The 12,062-nt window shown below is 40.6% G+C and overlaps 1 protein-coding gene across 6 annotated transcripts in view; it reads left to right on the top strand.

Annotated features, from left to right (window-relative positions):
- RNGTT (RNA guanylyltransferase and 5'-phosphatase) overlaps positions 1-12,062 on the top strand; it is a 213,106-nt gene that overhangs the window by 34,246 nt on the left and 166,798 nt on the right. Inside the window, exon 2 of one of the 6 annotated variants that reach the window (XM_086876510.1) lies at positions 5,684-5,817. Coding sequence is in view for 2 of the 6 variants with exons in the window: in XM_086876509.1 (XP_086732635.1) it covers positions 8,336-8,399 (64 nt within the window). In the remaining 4 variants the exon portion in view is untranslated. The other 5 variants (XM_086876509.1, XM_086876514.1, XM_086876511.1 and 2 more) reach the window with 5 other exon arrangements.

Raw genomic sequence — 12,062 nt, 5'->3', positions numbered from 1 at the left:
TCTTTTCGTTCTCCCTGTTCCCTCTGTGGTAATCAAACTTTTCATCTGAGACAAACAATCAAAACAGGCTTCCTATTTTAAAACAGCATAACCTTATGTATGCATTGTGTACATGTTGTTTATACGCATTTGGGCATCTTTATCTCTGTGTCTTTGTTCAATAATTTACATTTAATAAATCATCTTTAGTTCTGTTCATGACTCTTTGCTGTTGTGTAGCAACACATGCTGGCATGTTTTTCTAGTTCTCCATGTTAGAGAACATGCATAGGTCAGGCCTAAATTCACCTAGACTGCTAAGTCTTTCACTGAGGTTTAGAAAGCCTAGAATGTGGGACATAGCGGGTCTCTGACAAAACATCAAATTATATTAAAAAAATACAATATTAAAATAATTTTAGTAGATCTAACTCCCAGAAAGTAGAAGGATGTGAAGATTTTTTTCCCAAAGGTGGTTTTTGAGAAGCTGTTTCTTCAGGGCTTCTAGCTAGATACAGGACTTCAGAAGGTGACTTTTCTGAGGAAGTGTTGACATTTTCCAGTAACAGCCTGCACTCTTTCAGAGCATACAGATTGCGAACCCAAAACTTGAAACTACTCAGAGATCTCAAAAATTCATTTCAGGCAAGTACAGAGTAATTTTCTTACCTCTTTCCCTTTCTGGAGGAACTTAATCTCTCTGAGTAATTCCCTAAAAGTCCATCTGGACATTTTCCACACTGAGTGAAGGTTTGAGTACAACGATGGTAAGGGAGTTTTTTCATGAATCCTAACCTAGTTGCAGTAGGTAAAGCCAGCAGTGGAAAGATGTGGTATAGACTCCAACTGTAGCTGTATGAACAACAATGGACCTATGGCACTACGTTCTCTGAGGCCAAGTCAATTCCATCATGTTAATCATAAAATATCATTGTTCTGTGGAGCCCAAAGTGGTGAGAGTATGAAAAGAGCATAGGAAATTACAGACATTTTCCAAACAAAAATTATTTTTTCCCTTTCTCTAAGGAATGCTTGGATGACAAGAATTTACAACCTATTCAACGTCATTATTTAAAATGAAATTTGCCAGTTTATTCTTAAAGTTCTCTAGATCAGTGGTGCTGCAAATGTAGGATACTCTTCCCTCTCTCTACTTTGGGGTGAGGCTTTTTTGGGAAGGAGTAGCATGTGTTCTTGTACTGCTTGTTCCACAATGCATACCAACAGAAAGTGAAACTAACCTCACAAGAGCAGTGTTTGATCATATATATAACCATACATCTATATTACCATAACTTAATTCATATAGAATATATATATTCAGATTTGATTTTTAAAAAGCCTGTGGGTCTGTCAGGCTGATCCCTCTGCTTTAGTCTTTATTCCCTTCCTTTGCCTTTGGCTATTTTCTTGGGGTATTTTCAGGACTTCAAGCAGCTCAAAAGAGAGACTGTCTTAATTTACTTTTGTACAGTATGTTACAGATATTTTCTTAATAAGGTTTTATAAATAAAATCAGGTCTGTATGCATTTTCTCAGGTACTTTATTATAGCTCCTACATGTATTATTCTTCACATAAAAAATCATAGCATATATATCAATAGGTACAAAATTATATTGCAGAAAGTCTAAGGAAGTGCCTATGGGTAATAATCTTTTCTTTGTGTGACTGATCACATGAGAAAGACTTCTGCCATTATAGTAACCCAGATCTCAATCATCATGCATGCAGGTTTACAGGCTGAAACACTGCCACTCTCTGCTATTTCAGGCTGTAGAGAAGTGGGAACTTTCTAACAGCTATTTCTGCCCCAGTCTGCCTCCTGCACTAACAGGACTTCAGTTACTTCACTAGTTTTTAAGCACAGCCTCCAGTCAGGGAAAGTTTTTACTAAGGTGTCCATATTCAGGCAGTAGAGAAACTAGAAAGTGTAGCACCAGAACACTGCTCCACTTTGTGGAATCCAGTCACTCCCTAGCCCGGCTCCAAAGACTGTGAGTCATACTTTCCACTTAATTAAATTAGACGAGTTTCTCATATATCATGTCATACTTTGCCCTACTGTTAGTCATCTCCCATCGTGACATTTTAATTGTTTGATTACTTCATCCGTACTCAAAGTGCACTACTATCATATGATTCATTTTATGCGGTAGAACACATACTCTTCAATGTTACATGTGGATATTTTTTGCACTGTGGATTTCCATTGAAAATCATCCTTCAGAGCTGATGCAAGTAAGGCCTCAGTTGTCTAGGTCAAACTGTAAGAACACTAGTGAGACCAGTGTTAAGTCTTCCAGGAATGACAAGCATCTTGCTTACAAGCTTGTTGTCCGGCTTATCTCTGATACATCAAAAACACCATCATTTCAGCTGCAGAGGATCAACAGCACGGCATCTTGTTTTTCAGGCCTGCAAATCAGTGCTTGAAGTCACAGCTGTTGTCTCTCTTCAAGCGCACTAACCCTCTGGACAGACAGACACTTTCTTCCCAGATAGATCTGCTGAGTAAATCACCTACTAAGGAAATCATCTGCCATGTCTGCATGTCTTCATCTAAGACTGGGACTGTACCCCCTTGCAGTGACACATCATCAGCACAGAACACACGTGTTTGGTGGTGTAGACTGATAGCTTATGGTGATTACCCCAAGCAAGATACCCAATCCAGGGACCTGGATTTAAAGCAGCTCTGTCCCAAGCTCCCTCTGTGGTCCCTGCCCACACAGAGATTCCCTCCACTGAATGAATTAACACTGTGATACCTTAGAGGCTTGAGCTGAAAGGAAACTTCAAGATTTAAATAGGCTTGAAAGGAGGCTGTATATATAGCATCCATTAGTCTGTTAATTTTATTACTCTTAGAAAAAGGAGGGTGTAGTCTATATTCTACTGAATGTCTGGGTCGTCTTCTGTTTGAAATTTTATTAAGAACTGTATCATAACCTTGCACTAGGGAATGAGTCCAGGAGTTAATTTTGCTATTTTATGCAGTTCCCTATTTATTTTAAGCAGGAAAAGTAGCCATATTTTAACTTACATCATTCTAAGTCTGTGAGGTTGTGGTGCCCCCTAATGTCATGAAGACTAAAGACTGTTAGTTTTGTTGATGACTTTCTCTCAAAACTCTCTGTAGAAACAACACTGTAAATGACATTTTATTTCTCAAATATATTGTGGCACTCAAAACTTTGTTTCAACATCCCTTTTTCATATTGTATACACATGAGGAATAAAATAATTTTATTTTTAAGTCTTATTTTCATTTTCAATCCTGAAAACATAATTTGTCTCAGAAGTTAGGTTCTTAAATATTTGTTGACACCAAACAAATGGCAATCAATTTAAAATGTTGCATTCCTAGAATTTTCTTTTGATTTTTAAGAGTCAGTGCATACTCATACATTTTTAAATGCAGAAACCTACATATGTTTTAGAGACCATAACCATAAGCAGCCATAATATTAATTTCCACTGAAATATAAAACTATGCTTTAATTTTACTATCTTTAGTTGTTTTTTTGTTGTTTTTTTCTTATGATACCATTAGAATGTAAGTACTATTGGAATAAAACACAGCTACAGTAACAAAGTTAAAATATTTATTCACCAGTACTCACCTATCCCTACGAAAGATTCATGCATGCTGAAATCAGTCATAAAGGAACACTGTAGTCCTAAGTCAGTTTGCTATGAACATTAAAACCAATAAGCAAGGAATAAATTGAATCAGTAAATAAAAAAGTTATTTTTCTATGTTCCATGTACTTAAGAGCTTATTGCATTGTCTCTTTCCAAGTGAACACCTACACCACAAAGTGAAAAAACAATATTATATGAATCATGTTTGCATACAGTTAGCTTCTTTCATAGTTACTTTCCCTTTACTAAATCCTTTTGAAATCTCAGTTCAGCAAATAATCTGTTTGTTGGGAGGTTTATGCTTGTTTTTTTTGAAGAAATGTACTTACTACATAGAATCAGAAATGTTTGTTTCATAGAGCATCCCAACGGATGTTTTTCATATTACGTTCATTATTACTTTATGAACACATGGAAAATAATGCTATACTGAAACAGAACAGTAATAGGGTCATTAACCTGTATCACTGTAGAAGAGGGCAACACCATGTGTTCTTCTGTCAGGAGAAGTACCTAACATTAATTTTCTGTAGAACAGGTAACTTACATTAATATAAGTAGCTACATGATTTATGACATTAAAAGTGTAAAATTATTCATCAGCAACAATTTGGGTAAATGTTCAGTATGTAATTAGGGAAAAGAGTTAAAATGTGTGTGTGTGCATGTGTGTGTGTGTGGTTCCTGTGTGGTATTTTTTTTATGGTTTGAAGTCGAGGAAGAAAAAAAACTCAGCTCCCCACTAGCTAAACCAACACGTCTGAGCTGAAACCAAAGCTGAAACCATGGCACAGAGGATGAACTTAATCCTGGGAAAATGACTTCTTGATTGTAGTGACTGCTCTGCCAGGAAAAGGATTAAAATTGGTGAGCAGAAACCAGAGTTAAGTGTACAAACATCTAAGTACCGCTAAGACAAAAGAAAATTTATATACAGTAAAGAGGAATGTTATATCATAGACTATTAACACCTTGCAGTTGTTTTCTCAAAGCAGTCCTTGAAATGACTACTAGGGCCACCCTCACAGTCCTTGTTCAGATACAGCCATGTCAGCTTTGGAAAGTCACAGGAAGACATGAGAGACTTGGATTCCTCTGCTGGTACACCAGAAGAGTCAGATTAACTGCCAGTATAAAGGCTAGCAGGACATGCCTGTTCACAAAGTGTGTTTGATGTCACATACAAACATCACCAGATGCCTGTGTAAATAGTTTCAAAGTGTCTAATATGGCAAAGTCCATAAATATGCATATAACATATAACATCAGCTGTAAACAATTACTTTTCTTGTGCATTGCTAAATAAAATGTACCCTCCCATTTTAACTATATATTATATATAAAAGACGTATTTCTGTTCTGCAGCTCTTACACTTGTTTAAAAGCACATCAGAATCTTAAATCTAGGCAACGAGAACAGATTACTGCTCATTAATGATATATTTTTGTACTAATCTTCCCCTCTCCAAATGGTTTTGTTCCTTATTTTGCCATACTGCTGACATTACTGCTGCTCCCAATTTACTGAAATCAGATACTGAGTATCTTGCTGTTGCTCCTTGCTTCTCACTCTTTCTGAACATGCACTGCACTTGTGTGTTAACTATCATACTTTGCTCACTTTCTTTTCTGGCCGGTCTTCGGCACCACCTGGTGTCTGACTTGTTGCTTGTTTGTTCTGTAAAGCAAAATCAGCGCCTTATTTCAAACAGCATAAAGTAACGTTATAATGGAAGTGCATTTAGCAGTTAGGGAAAATAATATAATTAGTCTTTTGCTGTAGCAAGACCTTCAATTTTAGCTAGAAGATTACTATCTGATGATGACAAAAGCCTTAGAAGACAAAATTCAGAAACTTGTAATGTAGAATGAGAACTTAATGACTCAGTTATGCAAACTACCTAACTGAATACCTCAATTACTATTAAAGGATATTCTAGGGAAGAAACTATGTCTAATAAAATCCAGTTATAAAATTCAGGAGGAAAATGAGTAATGAAGTTTGTAATAAATTCTAGATGGATTAAATTCTTTTAACAATTTTAATTTATTCACAGAACCTAAGGGCTTCCTATTGTATCTGTACACACAACTCTGGTTGATTCTGCAAGCTGTGGCACCTACTGACTTGCAAAGACAGCACACCTGGCTTATGGCAAAACAGAAAGTGCAGATGGAACAGTACTGAAATGTAAGTAACTGGAAAATTAGGTACAAAAATAATCTATTGCTGTTGTTTCCTGATGCTTCACTGAAGCCTCCTGTACTGGTTTTGGCTGAGATAGTTCATTTTCATAGTAGTTGCTTGTAGGGTGCTGCATTTTGTGTTTGCAACCAAAATAGAATTGGAAACATTGGGATGTTTAGCTAATGCTGAGTAGGTCTTGCACAGCATTAAGACCTTTTCTGCTTCTCATGCTGCCCTGACAGTGAGCAGGCTGAGGGTGCACAGGAATTTGTCAGGGGACACAGCTGGAACAGCTTGTACAGCTGACCCCAACTGAACAAAGGGATATATCCAGACCATATGATGTTCTCAGCAGTAAAAAAATTGGAGAAGGAGGGGACATTTGGAGTTACGGTATTTTTCTTTCCAAGTCATCATTGTTAATGATGAAGCCCAGCTTTCATGGAAATAGCTAAACCCATGCCTGCCAATGGGAAATAGTAAATCAAGTCCTTATTTTTCCCTTATATTTATTTCAACCCCTGATCTTTCTCATTTTCACCATTCTGAATTCTCTCCCCCATCCTGCTACAGGCAGGAGAGAGTAAGTGGCTGTTTGCACTTAGTTGCTTACTAGGGTTAAACCAGGCCACATTTTAGATATTCCTTTCACATGGACAAACGGTTCAGGGCTAAAATCCTTCAACTGAATTTCAACTGTAATAAACCTTTTAAAGCACACGGAGAATTTTCACTGGCATTCTGTATGGAAACAAATTTTTTGTTTCTCTCTGCATGCCATCTTTCTGGGTGTGCTTTTCCACAAAAGAAACAGAAGGCCCAGGACAGAGGTATCTCTGCTACACCAGCACACCCGTTACATCCTGATTAGAATAAGCTGCACTACGAGAAGGATGCACCTATTTCCACATCCACTTCTGGCTGTAAGGGACCATCTGGCAAAAAGTAAAAACTGAGGAGTTATGTCCATCTAAGCCTCCGGCTATTTTCAGCTCAGGCCGTTTTCCATACCTGACGCAGCGTGCTACTTCCATAGTGTGAAAAACGAGCTTCACATACTTTAATATAGAATTTAAAAGTTTAATAGAAAGACAATTAGGAGATAAAAGTAAAGTATACAGATATGGCCAGGTGTCTCTGCATTCAGCCAAGAGAGCACACCTTACTAACAAAGGATTGTCCCTTAAAAACAGAACCCTACTACATATTCATAAATTCTCATACTTATTCATACATTCTTCCTAAGTTTTTTGATGTTCCTTGTTTAGTTTTTACTTTGCCCCCTTCCCAATAGATCAATCGTCTTGGCGCCACTGGGTTTTATATCCTCTGGTAACAGATGCAATAAATTCTTCTCTTGGAGAGCTTGGAGGACAAGATAATCTTAAGAATGCAGGGGGGGTCTCTGACTATCTTTTCAGTCTCTGGGTTATATAAACAAAAGTAGTTTGTACTTTAATATCATGTTATAGCCTAACATATATATATATTATACCACTATTTCTAAGTTTCATCAATATCAGAAATAAACTATATTAATACAACAAAATTTTCTAACCTTATACATACAACATTCATTATAATATTTGCGAAAAGCCAGTAATATAATATGCACTTATAACAATAGCCACGGATTACATTCTCTTTGAAGCACCCGCTCAGTCTTCCCTGAGACCTGTGTAAACTCTGCACTGGCAGCAGCCTCAGCCGACTGCTCCTGTGGCCGGACAAATGATCCCCCCAGCTGCTTCCAAGCGAGGTCCTGTTACTTTCCTGTAGTGGCTCACTCAGGTGCTCACTCAGAATCACAGAATCAATTAGGTTGTAAAAGTCCTCTGAGATCAAGTCCAACCTATGGCCAAACACCACCACTTCAACCAGACCATGGCACCGAGTGCCACATCCAGTCTTTCCTTAAACACCTCCAGGCATGGTGACTTCACCACATTCCTGGGCAGCCCATTCCAATGCCTAATCATCCCTATGAAGGAATTCCTTCTAATGTCCAGCCTAAACCTCCCCTGGCACAGTTTATTACTATGTTTCTCCTGCTGGTTGTCTACGAGAAGAGGCCGAACCCCAGCTGGCTACAGCCTCCTCAGCCAGCTGTAGAGAGCGATAAGGCTCTCCCTGAGCCTCCTTTTCTTCAGGCTAAACACCCCCAGATCCCTCAGGCACTTCTTATACAACTTGCGCTCCAGCCCCTTCACCAGCTTTGTGGCCCCCCTCTACACAAAGAGGAGGAGCCTGCAGCAGTTCGTGGCCACCTCCCTTCCCAGCCCGCCCCGCTTCCCGGGCTGAGGAGCCCCAGGTTACGCTGCCCTCTTCCCGGCCGGGCACCACCCCTGGTCCCGAAGCCCCGGAAGCGGAAGCGGCTCCCGGCGCTCCGAGTGCGGCGGCGGCCGAGGCGGAGCCGGGTGTGAATGGAGGCGCCGCGGGCGAGGGGCCGCTGAGCGCCCCGGGGCCGCCCCGCACCCCGCGCCCCCTCCCCGCCTCCCTCCCTCCCCCCCCGGGCCCCGCCATGTCCTACAACAAGATCCCGCCGCGCTGGCTCCACTGCCCCAGGAGGGGACAGCCCGTGGCAGGTGAGCGCCCGGCCCAGTCCGGCCCTGCCCGGCCCCGGGGCGGCCGCGGGGCGGCAGCGGGCGCGGCCCCCTTCCCTGCGGCGCTCCGCTGCCCGCCGGTCCCGCTTCTCCTCAGCGCCAGGGCCGCCGCGGCCTCTCGCCCTCTGTCCCGGCGGAGCTCTTTGTCCCGGGGCTACGGTTGTGCAGTGTTCCCCCCCGAGCTCCTGGCCGGTGTTTGTCCCGGATCTGACTCCCGTTGGGCGGCTGTTCTCCTTAAAGCCCGGCCCGCAGCAGCGCTCTGCCTTCAGCGCGGGCTCGCCCTCCCTTCGGCCTGTGTCCCCCCTCTGACACGGACTCGCCCTGGTCTCTCCCAGAGGTGCAGGGGTGTGGGCCCTCTCCTGCCCCCCGGAGCCTTAGTGCTGGGCTTTCGCTTCGCACTGGTTCAGTTTCGGGCTAAAACTTTTCCTGTCTGTTACAACTGATCAGAGGGGTGACAGCCAGGCATGCAGAAGGTGCCATACTGGAGCTACTAAGTTGATCAGAGGCTTGGAGCATTTTTCTTAGGAGGAAAAGCAGAGAGCTGAGCTTGTTCAGCCTTGAGAAGAGGTGACTGAGAGGGGATTTCATTAATGTGTATAAATATATAAAGGTGTGGGGGGAAATGTCAGGAAGATGGAACCAGGCTCTTGTTGGTGCCAAGCAATAGGAAAAGAGGGAATGGGCAGAAACTGATGGACAGGAAGTTACACGTGAACATGAGGAAGAACTTCTCTACCGTGCAGATGACTGAACTGGAAGAGATTGCCCTGAGAGATTGCTGAGTCTCCTATACTGGAGATAATCAAGAGGCATCTGGATGCAGTCCTGTGCAATGTGCTGTAGGATTACTCTGTTTGAGCAGGGAGGTTGGACCAGATGACCCTCTGTGGTCCCTTCCACCCTGACCAATTCTGTGATACCGGTCCTTTTTGCAGCCTCTTCCACGTGCGGTTCTCTTTTTTCTGAATGCTCTGAAGTCTTGTCTCTGTCAATTTGTTACTCTGCTGACTGACAATGCCCTTCCAGTCACCAGTGTTCCTGAGTTCTTTAGCTGGAAAATGAGTTGAAGTGTACTCCAGGCTTGTATTTCAAGGTTTGTCAGTGGTTCTGTCTTCTTGGATATTCTTACCCATAACACAAGGTCTCGGTTGTTACTTAGTATCTAGTCTTCTGGCTTATAGTGGTAGTGAATTCAGCTTCATCTAGACACACATTTTTTATTGTGTGTTAACTATCATACTGATGTCAGGTAAATGTTTCCTCTGCTGCCTGGTATGAGATAAAGTAAACAAACATCTCTCTTTTCAATTTTCTCAAGTTCTTATTTTCTTTATCATGCAAGCAATTCCAACCCCCATTTGTTTTTGTTTTGCTTTTTCTCCAATATTTTCTAGTTTTCACTTCTTTCATATCCCTCTCTGTGATGATGTAAAGGTATGTTTTCAAAACACAACATGTGCTACTCTGTGTGTTACTTAAACTGGCATTGTGCCATGATTTGCCTGATAGTTAAACTCCCATGTTTTCTGTCCCACATCATCTTACATTTTTTTGATGGCAGTTGGTTGTGGAATGGAAGACAGTGATGGCTATATTTAGAACCTGGTTAGACATCTCAGTTGGTTTAATCCTCAGTAATTATCAATATATTATTGGTGTTTATCAGTAATAAGCATCAGTTGTTCATTTTGTGTGTTACTGGTTTCCCTCAAGTTCCTTATATTTCTCTGAACTTGGCTTAGTTAAATAACACTGTTGTTGGATTGCTCATGTCCATTATCTCTTTCTCCTGATCATGGCTGCATGCATTACTTTGTATCTAATAAGAGAGATTTGATAGCCTAAGCCTTTGACCATGACAAAAACAGACTAATGATTCTTTATTCTGTGATTTTCTTCTCAGCAAGTTCTTGATCTCTGTTAGTTGTGGCTTTTGTTTGTCTGTCTTTTGAGCCATGGTTTCTCAGAAATAGCAACCTAGAGTAAGCATGAATGAGGGTCATCGGTGTGTCATCTGCTGTGCCATCACTGCTTGTGTGTTTGTTTATTCAGGAACTGCAAGGTAATTATTTTCCATTCCATGTGATCATGCACAGGAAGTTAATGCACAGTAAAAAACCTGAAAGTGCTTGGCTCATTTCTTTGAGTGCTTTATCAGGATGTGTTCTCATTCACCTGATTTTTAGTTTTTAGTGTGAACAGCTTACCAGAAGTAATGGTATGACATCGGTCTTCTTCCCTTTTTTGCTGTTTTACATTCATAGACATCTAGCAGTTTTATGTGAGATAATTTTTAGTGTTTAATTGATGTTGGTACTATCTCCCAGATATGTTACATTCTAGTTTTAATTAGTGTTTAAATCAGATTTCCAAGGACCTGTATGTGGCTTTATTTCCGTCTGATAGTGTGTTAGTAATAGTGTCGCTAAGCAAGGTTTTCATGGCTTCTGTGGGGCTCATATTCATTGAGTGTTTGATCATGATGCTCTTGTCTCATGGTTGTGGCCTCTAGAATTTCTAGATGACCTCAATGCATGTACTAATGAGGCCTGAAACTCTGCTATTGGTGAGACTGGGTTCATTCAGGTTAATAGGGATCTTTATCCTGGACAGGGTGAATTAATCTACATCACCCATTACCTTGCAGTTCACTTCTTTAAATATTGGTAGTTTTGTGCCACTTTCTGGTTTTGTGGTGCAGCAGTTCCTCAGAATTGCACATTTTCACATTATTGCATTGTAGTAGAACTTCAGTCATTTTGATCAAAAGAGCTTTTTCTGAATGCTTAGATCTGAAGTGATCAGGTTGCTTCAGCAATGATGTCTTGGCATCACCATCTCAGCAGCTGTCTGCTTTTCCTGACCATTGAAAACCCATTCTCTTGGCAATTTTGCCATGGAAAGTGCTAGCACGATGCGGAAGAAAAGGCATGAGAAGTGTATCAGCAGCATTTTCCAGCCTCCTATTGATGCATATTATTAATCCTTTTCTAGACATACACGTAGCATGCAGAACTGTGGGGTATTATGGACAACATCCATATTGCATATGAGAAAGCACCTTAAATTAAGAGTAATGCTTCTGGCTCAGGAAATGCTTCTGAGCTACAGCTTGTTGTAGTTGGGGAGGATAATCTGATAAAGAATTGTCATTGTCATTGTTTTACTCTTTCCTAGTTGTCTGTTACTGGCCTGTGTTGGTGATGACATACTAGGTAAAATGGATGCTTTGGTGCAGCATAGTTCTCTTGAATCAGAAAACTGTTACTTTTTAGAGATATTGTTTTTTTTTTTAATTGTGGATTTTACCATTCAATTTTATTCCCTTAAGCTCTGTCACTTTACCCAGTCTAGCCTTTCTAATCAATGCTCAGTCTAAACATACCATGGCCATGTAAAATTATATGTCATGTTTTGAGTTGATAGCTTCATGCCACAGAAAATGAAGCTATCATTAAATAAATTAAGAGTATGTTTTCACTGGTATGCTCTAGAATTTAGATTTGAAGATAAAGAAATTGACAAAGTTAGAGCACATACATGTAGAAAACGTGATGTCTTACATTGTTCATTTCAGTCTCCCTCAGATTTATCCAGTTGATGTTTGTGCTCTGTATACTGGGCTCTTAGTTTTAGAATTTTTAA

This window comes from Cyanistes caeruleus, chromosome 2 (genome assembly GCF_971803275.1).
Source record: "Cyanistes caeruleus chromosome 2, bCyaCae1.hap1.1, whole genome shotgun sequence".
In the NCBI taxonomy this organism is placed as follows: domain Eukaryota; kingdom Metazoa; phylum Chordata; class Aves; order Passeriformes; family Paridae; genus Cyanistes; species Cyanistes caeruleus.
Note: the sequence above shows the minus strand (reverse complement) of the source record. Positions and strands in the feature narration are given on the sequence as shown.